Source organism: Aplidium turbinatum, chromosome 15 (genome assembly GCF_918807975.1).
Source record: "Aplidium turbinatum chromosome 15, kaAplTurb1.1, whole genome shotgun sequence".
Lineage (NCBI taxonomy): Eukaryota > Metazoa > Chordata > Ascidiacea > Aplousobranchia > Polyclinidae > Aplidium > Aplidium turbinatum.
Window position 1 is genome coordinate 22916712 of NC_137486.1, and position 17253 is coordinate 22933964.

The following is a 17253-nucleotide window of genomic DNA, read 5'->3' on the forward strand; positions in this document are numbered from 1 at the left end:
CAGTGCTTCTCAACCGGGGGTCCGTAAAAGTTGGCGTAGGTATCGGTAGTTGGTTTTTGATCCTGTGTGCCAACACATAGCTCATAACTTCGTCAATGCTATCACTTATCAATCGTCATAGGTGAGTCGCGAGTTCAACAACTTTTTCTAAGTGCGTCGCTTCCAAACTTATGAAACATTTGGGGGTTATATATCAAAATTTCAGATACATTTTTTTAGGGGTTCGCTTCGAAGCCAACAAAAAGGTTGAGAACCACTGGACTGGAGCGAGTGAAGTTGAAATAAACTTCCGTGAGATTCAAACCAACTGGTGATGAATTACCGAGAAACTCAGATCAACAACTTTACCTGCAATTACCTACAACCCCTGAAGCTACAACTAAGCACCAGCTTCATTATCATCACGGGTTATAGAACGATCAACTAAGATTGTCTAAGTTGCCAATTTAATAAAATTGCGAAGCGATTTCGCCCGATATTTGTTTGTTACGAACAATCTCACAATGCTGACGTCATCACAAAACCATCAATGTGGCGCAATAGATCGTCGCGTTGCGTCAAGCGCGGTGTCTAGAAGCTGAAACCTCAACATTCCACAACCGTCCGCAACACTTTCCGTGTTGTGCAGATATAAAGGGTTGGTGCGGTCTTGTACGTTTGTGAGAACAATGATCGGTCGCGTCAGGCAACTCGACAGCGACACGTGGCGCCGTATCAACAATGTTCGACCTGACCTGAAACCAAACCCTGAACCACACAATGCAAAGCTGAACAAGGTTGACACGTTTGGGGCAGCGGTTTGTATTGTGACGTCATCACGCCGAGAGCAACCATCGTCATCAACATTAGGTCATGTACAAGTTCCTTGAGAGCAGGAGGAGTTATCACTTCTTCCTTCCTCCTCTCTCCTTGACCTGGAGTTGGATGAGAGCTCCACTCATCATGTTGTAGAACGCCAATGTGTTGGAATCTTTGATGAAGAGACCCTGCAAAACAGTTCATTAAACAGTGATGGACCGAACGACGTCAACAATGACGCAAGTATCATGATAACGCAAGCATGACATCACTTACCTCCAACTGCAGCTTCTGCTTCCCGGCTGGCATCCCTGTCGTCTCGTGGATCTTCGCTTTGATCACAGACACCTTCAAACAAGGTCAGCCTCAGTTACAAGTCCACGCACGAACCAATGTGAGTTTGATAACAATTAAAAGTTAATCGCTCATTAAGAACGAAATGGCTGAAGACACAACAATACGGCGGCCGTGGAGACCAACTCGAAGCGAGGATGATTGGCTGGAACACACAAGCGACATCCCATTCATCGTCACAATCGACCACGCATCGCCGATGACGTAATAACCAGTATGTTACGTATTCGATGAACCTACCTCGTCTGTTAGGGGGAGAGTGAAGGTCAGGGTTTGCCCCTTCAGGTTCCATTCCGTCTTGTCTGGGGCGTTGGGACACTGAACCCTGAAGGTCACTGGAGCGCTGTGAAGGAGGAAATTATCGTTGGGGTTATGAAAGGATCAGGGGGAAAGTCAGCTCCTCTCCCAGGGGCGTTATTTTCATACAAACAAATCGAAAGTTGAAGTGTGCATTAAGCAATCACAACAGACAATACCTTGTATGAGAATACTTGTAAGTAGGCTAACAACGGCACCACGCTATCTTGTCCGATATCATGGTTGGAATATTGAATCATTGCACAAGTTGAGAATGCGTCGGATGTTTGTCATGGTGGTGGAATAAGTTCCATAACTGATTTAAACTTAAGGGGGTCCCCTGCCACTGGAGGAAACTACCAGGGTGACAACATATTATTCCCTTCCGGACTATCTCTACTTTCAACAAGAAGTGGCCACCCCTTTCACTGGGAAGCTGAAGTGAGCAGATAAAAGGAAAAGGCGCTAACTACAGCACTACGTCATATCGAACGTAACAATCAGCTATGACGTCACTATGACTAGTCACTGACTTGTTCTGTTGGAGGAACATCGGGGCAGGTATGAGGTCGGCCTCGGTTCGGGGGCGTTTGGCCGCAGGAGGACCGTCCGTGATCCCTATCGCCCCTTGTGGCTGCATCTAAACACAGATGTGACAGATTAGACAAGGCTGTCCAGAAAGCAAAACCTGTCGTTTTTACATTGATTCAACGTCTGCAGACACTGGATCAATGTAAAAATGACAGATATTGTTGTTTGGATGGCAGGTGATGACACCGACAGCAACATCAACGGTTGGCCTAGCAAGACCAGCTTGGTAACGACTGGTGGTATAATTTCATCGTACGCACCATCCACTGTTTGATCAAGAGCGAATTGAAACAAAATTCACGCAACTAACAAAGCCGGAATACTAAAATCATCGGGGCACGACTCACCTGCATGGGATGCATCTGGCGCATCGGTTGCAACATCCGGGGCTGCACCATGGGAGGATGCTGCATCATCACTTGAGGGCGCTGGACAGCAACTGAAAGCATAACGAGTGTCCAATCGTTGAAACAAATCATTATGACTGTGACGTCATAAGCAAAACTCTATCGCTACAAACCGGTCACTTCATATCTTACGTAAATAGTTGTGCACGTATGTTATTGAAGTGAAGCCAACCACACATTAATAACTTTCACCACTAGTCTACGTCTACTCACTCAGCTGGGGCTGGGGAGGGGGCTGGACCACCTGCATCTGTTGGCGGACCACCAGCACTGGGGGGTTGGGCCTTTGGACCGGGATGACAGGACGGACAACTACCGAGGTCAAGACTTGCTGTGGACAGAACAAGCATCGATCACGTGAGTACGTTATCACGTCACAATGGGGTTTCACACCTCGATGGTTGCATGAATTGCGCTAAGTCAGTGACTATGTCAGAGATGAAAAGACCAACTAGAATAAACTATATAACAGCATGCAATTGCAACAGTCGACGAAAGTTTGTTCTAAGTATGAATGTAAGTTCCGCAATCAACAGATGCTGCAATTGATCGAGATTTGCTACAATCCGCCAACTTCGAAATCTGTTACTAGTTTGCAATCCGATTCATATAACTCACTAGCTCCTCTTACCGGTTGTTGCTGAATAGTCTGCACTCGCACAGATGGTGCTATAGAGATTGTCGGGGTCGACGATGGCGGTTTCGTCGCTTCTGGAGCAGGCACAGGCTTGGGAACTGGAGCAGGGACGGACGCCGGTGTGTGTGTTGGCTGCAAACGAAATGAAACAATGTAAGCACGATAGGAATAGTGAGATCGTGATGTGGAAGAGTGGAGATAGCCAAAAATTTAATCTGGAAACCAAAACTGATTCAGGGATGCATCATAGCTTCAATCCCACTGAAGTCAGGGAAGCGATGGATCATTATTTGAAAATTGTAAACAACGAGTCGCCTGACGAAACGTTTATGACATCAACAAGACACACACAACATACCGCCGGTCCAATCTTCTCTAACGCTGGATCCTCCAGAAGACCTTGTGTCTTCTTGATATGCTCCAGCTGCTCCTCTACGGTGACGTTGGATCTGGCTTGTTGCCGAGTGGAGGATGCGCTGCTAGAGTGGCCATCCCAAGCCACCTTTTCTTCCGGAGCAATCTCCTCCTCCCCGACCTTCATACCAATAGCAGTCTCCTCCACTCCGAAAATATCTGTTCGTCGCTCTGCTAGTCCCTTTAGTTGTTCCTCGATGGCTTGCCCTGCGAGTACAAACCGACATCAACCAATCAATGGAGGAAATGCAGTTGAATAGAGTCTGCAATTCCTGGCACAACATTCGTGGTCCAACTGCAAACAACTCTGGCCATTTTGAACATGAAAGATTACACCGCTTCAAGCGCCCATAGAACATCAACACTATCTGAATGCCGCGCTATGGTCGATCGGGGTTGTGTGGGAAGATATGCAAAGTGGAACAAACTACATGATTACCAACTTTCAAAATAAATATTTTATTGGAAATAAAAACTAATGGGAGACACAAACCTGTGGCAAAAGCATCTTCCTCTTGCTGCTTTTCAGCAACCTTCCTCTTCTTCTCTTCCTTCCAATTGGGATCCAGCAAAGCATATCTCATATGCTCCTGTATCTTTGCAGCAGGAATACGCTCCCCAGTGATGGGGGACACCATGTAGTTATCTGTGGTTCCCTGAGATCATAATCAAAACAGTTATTTAAAACAATTCGAGCTTTGTTCGGACATAAACCCTGGACGAATGGAAAGATAATCACAAAAACAATATAAAATGTGAAGCTGCATACACCGCAGCAAACATTGATGTTGATATGGTATGTCTAAGATGCACGGTTGAGATGCAAAACTCATCACCCAGTCACCAACTCAACTTACATCTTTCTCAAGAAGTTCGTCGTGCTTAAATTTAGGATTGTAATCCTTTCTGATGATGACTTCATCCACTGGAGGAGGACGTGGAACACCAACGGAAGGAGCAGAGTCAGCTGGAGAGAATTCTTCCTCTTCTTCGTCTGAGCTCTGCAAACATACATAGAGTTAGTTGGTCATAGCACATGACTAGGGAACTGTGTTCCGAAAGCTAGTGTAATTCGATATTGCCACAACGAACTCGCAGCATCAGGCTTAAACAGATTGTTAGAATCTACACTGTGAAGTAAGCAACGATCATGCTGCTAAAAGCGAAACTCAATCAATTGTACAATGTACATAGAGTTAGCTCAACTTTGTTTTAAACAAAGTCGAAGACTCGAAAATCTTCGTGGCAATCATCCAACTCTCTACTAATACTAACATCCGCAAGATGTGAGTGGGAACCTTGATTAAAAATAATATATTTAGCATTTGTGCACCTCTTCCATGTCCATGTCGACAAGCTGCGGTTGCTCTCCTCTTTCCTCCTGCTGCTCCGTATCCTCATCTTCTTTGTCTGAATCTAAACAACCGTTTATTTGAATATCTTATGTAAACAATACAACTGCAAAATCTAGATGAAAAGTAGCATTTGAATATAAAATGGCGATGAGTTTGAAGATGCCTGTGTCCGAGATGACTCCATGAGATTCTAAAGAGCAAGAAGTTTGTCGATATTTGTATCACCAAATGTTGTAAAACTGTAACGAAAATATTACGTTGAACTAAAAAAAAACGAAACAAGTTTTGATAAAAATTAAAATAAACAAAAAAAGCGAAAAAGAGACAAATGAATTTTTAGGTTTTCAACTTCTCCAATTGAAAAACTGGATGTATCCGGACCTGAATCTTCATCCTGTTGGAGGTTATCTTCTCCATACTTTTCAATCCTCTCCTGTTGGAGGAGCCTGGAGCCGAGCTCATCAATAGTCACCGGTTTCGGGAAGTTACCTGCAGTTGGAAGGTAAAGCAAGTTATCTACAATGAATGTTGGCGCCTGTCAAGCAACATAAATGGTGGTAGACTTCGCCAAGTAAAAATTTTAACCTGGAAAAAAAAATACATGATATAAAATGAAACGAACAATTTGTAGTCTTTGCAATAGCGTCATTTTGTTCAACATTTTCCAACTAATTGACCTGCGGCACAAAGTTTAGAAAATCGAATTGGTTAAAATCAACTGTACTGCTCAATTGCCTTTTTCAAATCTTGCTACAACCACAACTATATCTACACCAAGATATGGGTCGCTACATTTACTGCATCACGATAACCACGGTATTCCTTAGCAACTTTCAGTGGTTGTCGAGCAAAATAAGCAACACATCCACCTCTTTCGTCCTGTGTGAAGTCTACAGTCTCCACAACAACAAAGTCGTGCCAGTCAATCTGCGCGTACATCGCTCGCTCCTTCTCGATCGCCTGCTGCTCGCGCTGTTTGATCCGGTCCTCGTGCTTGGTCCACGCCACCCGGTACTTGACCTGAGGGACCAGATAATGAGTTCCGGGAATTTGACATAAAACCAAGAACGACAGAGCAATGGCAAAACTCTCTTCCCAAGTATAATCGTGCCAAAACAAGACACTACAACCGTTTACAAACATGTGGAGAGCCTTAGCCAGTTTTGGTTACCGGTATTGTAAATTTACAGCCTTCAATCTTTGACCGGTATTTCATAATAACTTTAACCTGTTACAACCCAAACAAACGGAATCCAAAACTCCACGTCAACTTTGCAGAAAGCATATACTTCTCGTTATGGCCAAGGCCAAAACTGAAAACGTTTTATCACATTATCACAATAATTATGTGTGTTTTTATATGGAACTGTCCATCGCAGATATATATATGTTGCTTTCAGCGTTTTAGAAAGCAGACAGTGTCAGTGCAGCGGTATAGATCATTACCCTGGGTACATGAAATAAGAATTAGTACTTTGCTATGACCCAACACTAACAGGTATCAAACCTATGACTTCAACCACGAAGGTACAGAAGCTTCGAAAGTTTAATAATCCAATATGTTGAGTGAAGCCATCGCAAACGAGTCACTTACAATATCGTCTCTGTTCTGACTGATTAAATAATAAAGCTTTGGTAGAGAGTTTGCTTTGTTGAACCATAGAGAAATAAAACATAGTAACTTTAGCGGGTTTAGCATACTTTATTTCACACAAAATATAACATAATTAAATAAAATAAACTCAAACGTTTTCGACACGTACGACGTACATGTGTCCTCATCAGGAATTAAATCTGCAATACATAAAATGAAAAATCGTAAGATAAATTTGACTATGCACTGTAACTGTAACGACACTCTGGACTGAAAGCACAAACTGAACAAATGATACGAGAATGATTGCGAGTAAATTATGCGGTGGTTGAAGTTGAAGCCACTGCATAATTTACTCGCAATCATTCTCGTATCATTTGTTCAGTTTGTGCTTTCAGTCCAGAGTGTCGTTACAGTTACAGTGCATAGTCAAATTTATCTTACGATTTTTCATTTTATGTATTGCAGATTTAATTCCTGATGAGGACACACGTACGTGTCGAAAACGTTTGAGTTTATTTTATTTAATTACGTTAAATAATAAACATTAACGCATCAACTGATAACAGAGAAATCAGTTGAAGATGACCAATAGCCATTAAGTACAAAGCTGCTTCATCGTCGAGTTGACACTTGTAATAATGTCTAAGAGCACACGGCAACACTATCAGTCAGCTGCGAAGTGGCTGGAGGTGGCGAGAACACCAAGTTAGTCTGTGGAGCAGGAACGTCATTATTTGGGAAGATTGCAATGAAAATAAACATATTCCACTCACGTCATCTAAAATGAGCTTCGGATCGAACACTTCCTCCTTCAGTCTCTCCGCGACCGCCTTAGGAGGAATCAGTATCTGTGACGGATCAACAATAGGATCAATGTGTGAGTAACTAGCCACGATAAAATTTGGCAAGACAGCATGTTGAATCGGCCATGCAAACGTGTTACTGCCGTATCAACTGTGACGAGGGTTTTAAGAATCAACTGATAGTAGACCAAAATATAGTTTTGTTCCATGACAGTAAAGCAGTGGAAATGGAAAACAAAAAAACACAAGCACCTTTGTATACTGATCCACAAGGCGAGTGAAGTACTGAAACAAGGAGTGTTGTGGTCGGAGGAAGTCAAACTGGAAGTTCTTCGCCTCTCTCTGCATGAGCTGGTTGAGGAAGGTCCGACCATTTTTAGCAACAAACTGGGCGGTAAGTCGAACCTGTGAGGAGTTGCACGTTGAAGTTGAACAAACCTTGGACTAGAATCTAGGCAAAGAGGTCATCCACAGAATGACGCCAAAATGCTGGGTGGTTGCAATATGAACTAATTTCCGCCATGCTGGAGGAGTGGAGGGACACAAAAGCACCACCGAGATGACCTGTCTATGGGAAGAGATACACCGATCTGGCAACCCTCCATTGAGTGGTTTAAAAGAAAAACATCACGCAGCTGCTCGGTGACTTAACAGAATTACGAAACCGTGGACACACTTCAATGTTAAAAAGCATCATGAGACCATTCAGCGCGACATTAATGTTCTATGTAGAAGAAAATGAGCTAAACTTGCAACTTGTCAATGTATACACAAACAGCAAGACCAGAACTAACACAAATCATAACAATAGGCTACTTACCACGTCGATATCATAAGCAGATATAGAGGGTGGGTCAGCGATGAACTCAAACGACGCTGGAGGGTCTTTCAGTACAAACTGTTCTTGCACCACCGCAACAGAAGGCTACAAAATATAGGCAACAATTCCACGTTAGATGCGACTCCAATCATTAGAAACTCAAATGAAAGTTATAGCCCCAGAAAACAAGCTATTTGAACACAAACGTTCACGTTGTCTTTGTTAAGTGTTACCAAGAGGCAAAGTGTTATTGTTCACTTGTGTACCTTCACAGTTAGAGCAGTGGGTTTAGGCACAGACGGCTCCTTTGCCTTCCCTTCCATGAACTCTTTAACTTTATGGCGATAGTAGGCATGATAGGGATCATCTGGAGAATTATCAACAAGTGATGAACTTCTATCATTAATTAAACGATAACTAAACAGTAACGTTCCTAAATTAAGCAACAACAATAGTGCCACTGCCATGTATTAAGCATATGATAATATTTCAGACATGAACACTCCCATTATTTTTCTTCGTCGTATGAGCTTTCTTCTGGACTATATGTTAGGGCATGAGGTCATCAGCCATTCGACAGTCTCATCATCCAGGGCCTTCAGTCCAAGCGTTCCATGTGGTGGTTGATGGATTGGGCAGTCATGGACGACATGGTCTACTGTTTGATCTGTGGCACCACACTCGCATCCCGGTGAGGGAGCCAGGCCCCATCTGCACATGTCTGAACGAAAGCGACCGACGCCGGTTCGTAGGCGGTTAAGCCGGACCCACGCAAGTCTTGCGAGGGACATTCCAGGAGGGTGGGGATCGACGTCGGGTAGGAAATCACGGAGTTGGGAGGTGTTGTTTTGCCACTCCGTGTTCCATGTGTAGTTCGTCCAGTGTGCCGCACTTATTCCAAGATCTTCAACTCCCATTATGAAGTGGTCTGAATGTCGCTAACCCGAACGACACTGGCTTTAATATTTCTCCTATCTGATGTTTGGGACACATTGCTGTGTTATGACGAATATATACTATTTGAGTGTCAGAAATAAACCGAACTGATATCCGGTGTTCAACTGGTTACATCACATGTCTATCAATTTAAGGCATTTTATATATATATATATATATTTCTTACTTCTTAAACACTATACAAAAATAGAACGTTCAAAGTAGGCAGATATTTTCAGCTGAAGTCGCCTACGCCCTTTGCTCTATGTTCTAATGTCGTTTATAAATTCAGTTGTTTGCGTGATGCAAGCCTGACATACATCGGTATGTCAACAAGACATTTATCGACTAGAGCTGGGGAACACCTGAATTTGAATTCTATACAAAAAACCGCAATTAAAGATCACATTTTTTCATGTACAGAATGCCAAAATAACGTTTCTATCAAGCAGTTTGAGATCATGTCTAGAGGCAGGTCTGAGTTTCAAACTAAGATCTTGGAAGCCTTGTACATAAAACGTCACAATCCACTTTTGAACAGACAATTCTATGCTTGCGGCTCGTCTTTCTTGCTCTCTGTATTTTAAAATTAGTTTTTTCGCACCTTGCCTTTCTACCATATCATGTGATCTGTTTAACACCTTTTGATGCAGTTACCTTTGATTCTCGTGGAGCCTATATTGTTGAGTTTGAGCTAGTCAGAAGTACTGTGCAGTTTTTGTCTTTTTCTGTTTATAGATTTAGTTAACCATTGTATTTTATTTAGATGTAGTAAAGTTGTATGTATATTATTCCTGAAGAGGACATCTTGTGATGTCGAAAACGTTCGATACTTAATTTGTTGCGTAGTTTTATGTTTATGTAAATGTAATAAACTTGAAGATGTTAAACTTGATCACGTTGCTCGGCTTCGTATGCCTATGGTTCAACTATACAAAAAATTTCTCTCAAAAACTCTCACATTGTTTACGAAGCTACAAATCACTGCCAAGGAATCGATTTACTAAAATTCGAATGTGCTTGTCTGTTGATATGTAATTGTGTCCAATGAAGTGAAAAATAAAGAAAATATTATTACCTCCTTTAACGCTTAATTTTTCTATGTTAGTAATGACTAAGTCTTGTGTTATTTGGTTCTCAAGACATCCAGAAAGTATCACTAAGACTTATGTCGGAACACAATTGTACAAACCTTACAGGTACGAAATAAAAATTATCTCCATAATAATTTAATCAAATATAGTTATTATCATACTAGTAAACCCTTAACAGCCTGTTTCACCTAAATGAGGATCATCAGAAGGTCCTTATTCATATTTGAATAAGGACTTTTTGTAGTATTAATAGTTTTCATTGTTTTACATATTAATTTATGTCATTTCAACAAAAATTATCTTGAGCCTCTACATAGTTTTTTTTTTCCATTCTCTATTGTCCGTACGATAGTTAACAGCCACACTCACTGCTGTTTAAAAAGTTGAATTTTGAGTTATTGATTTCATTCTGTCGGATACGGGCTTCGAACTCCGGACCATTGCGTCCGACGAAACTGGCAGTTTTGTCGACAATATTCCGAACCTCAGGAGGAGGGTAAATTATTCCAATGATTGGCTTCGAAGATTGACTTTCCTCTGGAGCTGGTTCTGGAGCATCACCAGACACCTGAATGGAAAATAAAAATATCTAAATGAAGGCTAAACAATGAATACTACTAATAGCATAACTACAAAAAGTGCTCAATGCCAAGCAAAAAAGCGAAACCGAACAAAGTACATCAAAAATAGTTATTACTTTGTAAAACCTTTACAACCTGTTTCACCCTAAAAGGGGGATCACCAAAAGGTTCTTATTCAGATAAAATATTTTGATTAAACGAAGGCTATATATTCACAGATGGTTTCAATAATTTGGACTTATAGAGATGGTGTCAGGATATTTAGGTGCAGAACACTGTGGCGCCCTTTCATTTAGGTGCTATTCCTCGTAAAGTCTGTAGATTGTATCAGCTTGGCAGGTAGGGTAATTCTTGCGAGTACCTTAGTGTAAGACAACGCTCTACTACATGAATACACTTCTATAGGGCATATGAACCCTGGCTAGAAGTTGCAAGCATAATGGTGCGACTTTGCTCGTCATTAAACCTACTCAGAAATTTGACGGAAAACTAAGTTACTCTTTACTCAAGCCTACCACCCGCTTGAATATAGGCTACGGTATATTTTTTACTGATATTTAGTGTACCGGTAGTTATTATTTGACTTAACTAAAAGTGAACTCAGTCATGTTCGGAAACTTGAATGATTTATTGATAAAGCTTTCACCGACGCAAACCTGGACTAACAACAAATAAATACCGAACAGGCGAACCCGCGCATTAAAAAAAAAATTTACTCTTCAACATAACATTTTGTGTGAAAAGTATTGCCGGTTTAAGCAGCTTCACTCACTGAAGCCATGACTAACAACAAATAAATGCATGCGAATTAACAAAACAACATATTTTTCTGTTCAATATAACATTTTGTGTGAAAAGCATTGCCAGTTTAAGCAGCTGCACTCACGGAAGCCATGGCATATTTTTCTGTTCAATAGGCCTACAACATTTTGTGTGAAAACCATTGCCGGATAAAGCAGCTTCACTCACTGAAGCCATGACTACCAACAAATAAATGCACACGCATTTACAAATTTTCTGTTCAATATAACATTTTGTGTGAAAAACATTGCTCTACCTGCCAAGCTGATACAATCTGCAGACTTTACTAGGAATAGCATCTAAATGAACGGGCGCCACAGTGCTCCACACCTAAATATCCTGACGCCACAGTGTGTGCACCTATTTGACCGGCGCCTAATAGACGTGGACCAGGATTTATATTACCAGTGCAACCAACATACATGTTTGATTGTTCACATTAGGTAGGATTCTAACAATCCAATCAAGCCAAGAGCATTAGTATGAATGATAATTTTTCAGCTTACCCGGATGTCTTCCTGAACAACTGGAGGCATCTTTGCCAATCTACTTGAACGAATGTCAAATCTTCAAGCTAGGTCAAGCAATAATTTTAAGTCGATTGGATAATTTATTTCCTATTCTGTCTACTCTAAACAACAGAAAAATCATTTGAAAAAAACATGCAAAAGAACTAAACTACATTCTTTTGGGAGCAAAACCTTACAAAAGCAAACTTGCCTGAGGGTCCAAAGTTTATCACATGTTCAAACATTTTTTTTATTTATGATGCTGTCTGTGGAATAAATTCGAAATGTTTGCAGAGGTACAAAAACATCCACAAATAAAAAATAAAGACATTAGCGACGAGCTGAATGGGCCACACATAAGAAAGTGTAACAGCATCGTGAAATAGGCTCTTCATCTACATTTCAAAGGAAAACCATGGCATTTTAGTACTAATGATGTTCGATCAAAAATGTACAAAGTGTCTGCTGTGGTAGATAGACCAAACAAGAAATCGTCACTATCTTTTATTTCCAAGTAGTGTATTTGTAGTGATTTTGCATGGGCAAAACTTGCTTGCGGTTTCTCTGATTTACAAAAACAGCTGTTTTAGCGTCGTAAATTTGATTTTGTTATCAAGTTAATTAATGCGTTTCGTTATTCTTCGTGTAGCGGACTGGTTGTTTTGTAGGTTACAGAAGCAATTTTCGCGATGTCCTGTGTTCTCAGTCAGCGAAACTTGTTGTGCATTCATTTGTTCAGTCGTCTGGCCGTTTTTTATGCAATATGCCTATCGTTTTTTGTAATTGGTTATGGTATTATGCACATACTAGCCTATCAACCCGTTCGAGCATGAAGTGTTATTATTGTATACTTGTTAAGTACGTAACAAGCAACTTGTGACATGTCGTATTGTTTCATGACATTCACATGGTGGTCGTGAGTCAGTAGATCTAATCTGCAAGCATACAACATCTAATTTATTGAGCCTATTGTTGTTCCAATTTATTCTGATCAAAGTAGGCACATCAGGCACTCAAACAGTGTGCCATGTCTACTTACGAATAAAATACAATACCAAGACTGTTTATTGGAACTATGAAGCTACAGATGGCCGTCTATAATACATATACTTTTTGCGTGAGGCTTTTCACCACCGGAAAACATGTAATATGGTGTAATTATGACGTCATTATTGTGATTGTAAACGCAAGAAATTTTTTGTAAAATACAGATTCCCGGGAAGCTAAGCATTTTCTACAGCACTGCAACTTACGTAAGTTTTATGTTTTTACGCTAACTATCTGACTTGTTTTTTGGTTTTTAAACTATGTGTTTAGAAAAACTCCGTTTTTATAAAAAAATAAAATAAAAATTGGCATCTTGACTTTCAAGCAGTATAAAATATATATTATATATATGTTAAAGAGAAGTGCAACACTTATTTTCTAGTGGCCCATAAATATTCAATGATTAATTCAAGGGGAAAACTTTGAAATGTTTGCGAGAACTTCGATCAGCGACTTCGACTTGTTCTATTACTTCTTTCGATCGATTCAGGGGCTGAATTCAGGGGATGAAGTATTCAGGGGACGAAATAGGTTGCATCCGATAAAGAAAGTCTGACTATACAATTATAAATTACATATAGTCATTCCCCTAAACACGACATTTTGGTAAAATAACCCGAAACACAAATTTTAAATAAAACAGGCAAATGTTTGTTTAAACTCAAAAACTAAAATGGCACAGGTACAGTAAGAACATTGCTATCTCTCTTTCTGCACTAAAAATTAGACCAAAACCACTTTTCAGATTTCAGCAAATATTTCACCTAGGCCCAAAACCCTGTCCCTAATAAAATTGAAAACTTTCTGAGCGTTTGCACTAACTTTGCTGTTAAATCTCTTCTGGTGAACCTAGAATTGCCATTGAAACATCAATAAAATCGGAAAATAATACTCTAGCGCCATGTAGCAAATAAAAGTTCAAAACAGCAACCGCTAGATGGCGATTAGTATTTCAAAATAAACGTGCAATTGAAAGATTTATTGTATCCACGAATTTCCCCAATTGCGCATTTACGCATTAAGGATTTTTCCTTTTCCACGAAAATTTTGCTCCCAATTCAAGATCTTCTTCCTTGTTTCCAAAGTTGATGGAGTTTTTGCCTGAAATAAATTGTTTTGTAAGGTAGACGCAAGTAGCTAGAAGTGGATTACCACCAAAAAAATATATCTTCAGAATTAAAGAGTGGGTGATGAAAAACATTTTGTGTTTCAGAAAAAAAATTCGTGCTTAGGGGAATGACCATAATATATATATATTTTACGTAATTTTAAACTACCTATTTGCCACTGGTAAATTGGCAACATGCAGAGTGAAAACTAGATTTTGGTAAAACTAAAGGTAGGCTACTGTTAGGCCTACCATATTTTCATTGCCCAAAAAGAAAACAAGTATGACAGCAAGTAAAATGCAAGTAGGCCTACATCTTTTAACACGTAGACTCTTTTAAATCTTTTTATACTAATTAAAGGCCTATGCAACAAGAAATTTGTTCCTCACATTTAGCTCACAAAGATTTTGCGGCTTCATTTTTGGAAATAAAGTGCAAGCAGTTGCCAAAAAGTCACATCAAAATAACATTTAATTAAAAACATAAACAAGCAAATTCTAAATGCAAAAAAAGACATTTGTCTGTATTTGAGTGTCCTTGGAGGTGATTTTGATTTTCTTGAGAAAGGAGGAAAAATCCTCCTAAAAAAGGACATATGGTACGGTATTAGTACCGGTAGCCCTAGATAGTTTAAATCAAATTAGCCAAACATTGTGTGCAAAGACAAAGCACTTATCTACAAAATATGAAAACATCACTCATTAAAACTTTTAAGAAATCCTTTGAAAATATGTACTGTTTGCAAAATTTTTAAACTTCTCCGAACCAATGATTTTATCAGCCATAATTTTACATTTTACTCTAAACTTTCTAAAGTCTAGTTATAAAATATGCTAAACCGTTTCATCTGCATAATATTCTACCTATTTGTAAGTTATTTCAAATGAATTTAAAAACGGCAGTGGCTATTTGACCGGTTCCGGTCTTTGAATCTGAAACACTATTTGACCGGTCATGACGTCACTACATAAGCACTTTTTTCTTTTTCTTTTTCAAAGCAAAAGACGATAAGCGCATTAAGTTTTAAATTCAACATGTTTTCTTCAACTGAGTCCGTGGCGCATACGTAACGTCTCGGGCTGCCATTCTAGAGGGAAAGAGTTCGATACTATCCGGAAGCGTTCTTTTTTTTTTTATTTAACTAAATTTTGACCCAAAGTGCATTTTTGTCGTCAATTTTTAATTTGAGTAGCCTACAGCCTATTTTTTAAATCTTTCCAAATGTGAGTAATAAAGTTAAGTTTTTTTAATTTGTGAACAAAACAATAACAGTTAACCTCTCAAGTACATGTAGCTCCACACAGAGTGAAATGCCTTTTGACTCCTTTTTATTTCTTTAAAAGTAATATCTAAAAAGACATTATTGACCCAAAAAGAATGTCTAAAAAGACATTATGAAAAGCAACTACGGACAAAGGCCAGTGTTTCGATCTCCCGACCTCTTCAGCGTAGCGTAGTAAAGTGAAAGTGGAAAGTTGTCTTGAAGGGTTGGTTGAGATGATAATTTGAAACTTGACTGATTGTTGTGCGACAATGAGACTGGATTTAATTTTTAACTTCGGACTTCAGCGAAACGTAATCTTACAGCCTATTAGAAGGAGTGATTTTTTCAGAGAATTTGTGCTAAGAAATGAAAGAAATTTGTTAAAAATAAAGACTAGAAAAACCTTTTTTAATTCGTTTTGAAATTTTTTTATTCACCTGTTGATTCATTCATATCAGTTTGTATCCTTTTGTAGTTAAAAAAAAAAAAAAAAAAAAAACGCTTCCGGATAGTATCGAACTCATTCCCTCTAGAATGGCAGCCCAAGACATTACGTATGCGCCACGGACTCAGTTGAAGAAAACGTGTTGAATTTAAAACTTAAGGCGCTTATCGTCTTTTGCTTTGAAAGAAAAAAGTGCTTTATGTAGTGACGTCATGGCCGGTCAAATAGTGTTTCAGATTCAAAGACCGGAGCCGGTCAAATAGCCACTGCCTTTAAAAACCGCATGCCTAAAAGCAATAGCAGTTACTTGACTTACTTCTAGTGATGGCGCAGGCAGGAAAAATCTGCCCGCTACCCGCACTGCACTGCAAATGTCTGCCCGCACACTGCACCGCACCGCAAAAATTCTGAAAATGTTACACTGCGCCCGCACCGCACCGCAAAATCTGAAAGTATCATAGCATGCTGTAAGAGAGCAATACAGTAAGAGAGTACATTTAAGACCAAATACTTTTGTAACAGCATTGTTACTGACTGACCATATCAAACAGATCATTTCAATTAAATATTTCACAGCCACAGAAGTTGGATTAGTTGTTCTCACCCTTAAATGAATAACTTTTTACTGCTACTGTATTCAAATAGCACAGATAAAATCGGTTAATTGCATAAACTGTGATACCCAATGAGAAAAGCTCCTACATTCTCATAGACCTCCTTTTTTCTAGACTTCTGCTACGTATTGTTGTCATTGTGATGGTCAAAAAAAATCTGAACTAAATACTGACAGGTAACAACATGCAACAGCCTTTTCGCTGACTGGTTTGACAAGGACTCAAGCATAGACATCTTATTATAACTAGACCGCGCATCGTCACTTCTCTCGTTTACGATTTTTGAAGAAAGCAGGTTCAGACGTCAGCCATTATTAGTGTACCTATTCCGCGCGTTTGCCAATGCTTTTGTAGGGACCCGTAATGAATTTTCATTGTTTTGAATTCAATTCAATTTATTTTTCCTTGTCAGAATGCAAAACAAATGATATTGTGAAAAAGAAATACAGGAACAAAACCAACAAAAGGAAAAGGTGGCAAAACTATTATGGTTTAAGACGTGCATGAACGGATTTAATATTGCGGTATATGAATCGATAAATATACAGTAGTTAAGCACGGCCACCAAACCTGATACTTTAAAACAAGTAGAAGTAGATGAATTAATTAGTTAAGAATCAGTCGCCTCCTCGTTCCTGAAACAACTGGAGCGCCAATTCTTAAAGCAATGAGAACACGACTGAACACAACTTAACTTTCTACAAAATGTAATTCTCCTATAATATTTGCGTTTCTTAAAAAACTCAGTTGTTGTGAACAAATAATTGACAAAACAAATAG

The 17253-nt window shown here is 39.5% G+C and overlaps 1 protein-coding gene across 1 annotated transcript; it reads right to left on the reverse strand.

Annotated features, from left to right (window-relative positions):
• Positions 1-786: 786 nt before the first annotated feature.
• On the reverse strand, positions 787-16191 carry LOC145784177 (splicing factor 3A subunit 1-like). Its single transcript, XM_082595942.1, has 20 exons — positions 16176-16191; positions 11992-12116; positions 10473-10671; positions 8340-8440; positions 8074-8178; positions 7506-7658; positions 7224-7298; positions 5723-5873; positions 5235-5342; positions 4832-4914; positions 4356-4499; positions 3992-4154; positions 3443-3705; positions 3079-3216; positions 2661-2778; positions 2388-2479; positions 1983-2089; positions 1393-1495; positions 1075-1146; positions 787-986 (listed from the first exon to the last, which is right to left on the reverse strand). Exons 2-20 carry the CDS (start codon positions 12019-12021, stop codon positions 885-887), a joined length of 2307 nt encoding a protein of 768 aa, XP_082452068.1. The 5' UTR covers positions 12022-12116; positions 16176-16191; the 3' UTR covers positions 787-884.
• Positions 16192-17253: the final 1062 nt, after the last annotated feature.

What these genes read in the sequence shown, in the direction of transcription:
- LOC145784177 (XM_082595942.1), bottom strand. Translation starts at nt 12,021, where the DNA reads ATGCCTCCAGTTGTTCAGGAAGACATCCGG. An exon ending in ATTCAACTTTTTAAACAGCA is followed by an intron (nt 8,441 to 10,472) that starts GTGAGTGTGGCT and finishes ATAATTCTCCAG; the next exon opens with ATGATCCCTATCATGCCTAC. An exon ending in ATGTTCCTCCAACAGAACAA is followed by an intron (nt 1,496 to 1,982) that starts GTCAGTGACTAG and finishes CCTCCTTCACAG; the next exon opens with CGCTCCAGTGACCTTCAGGG.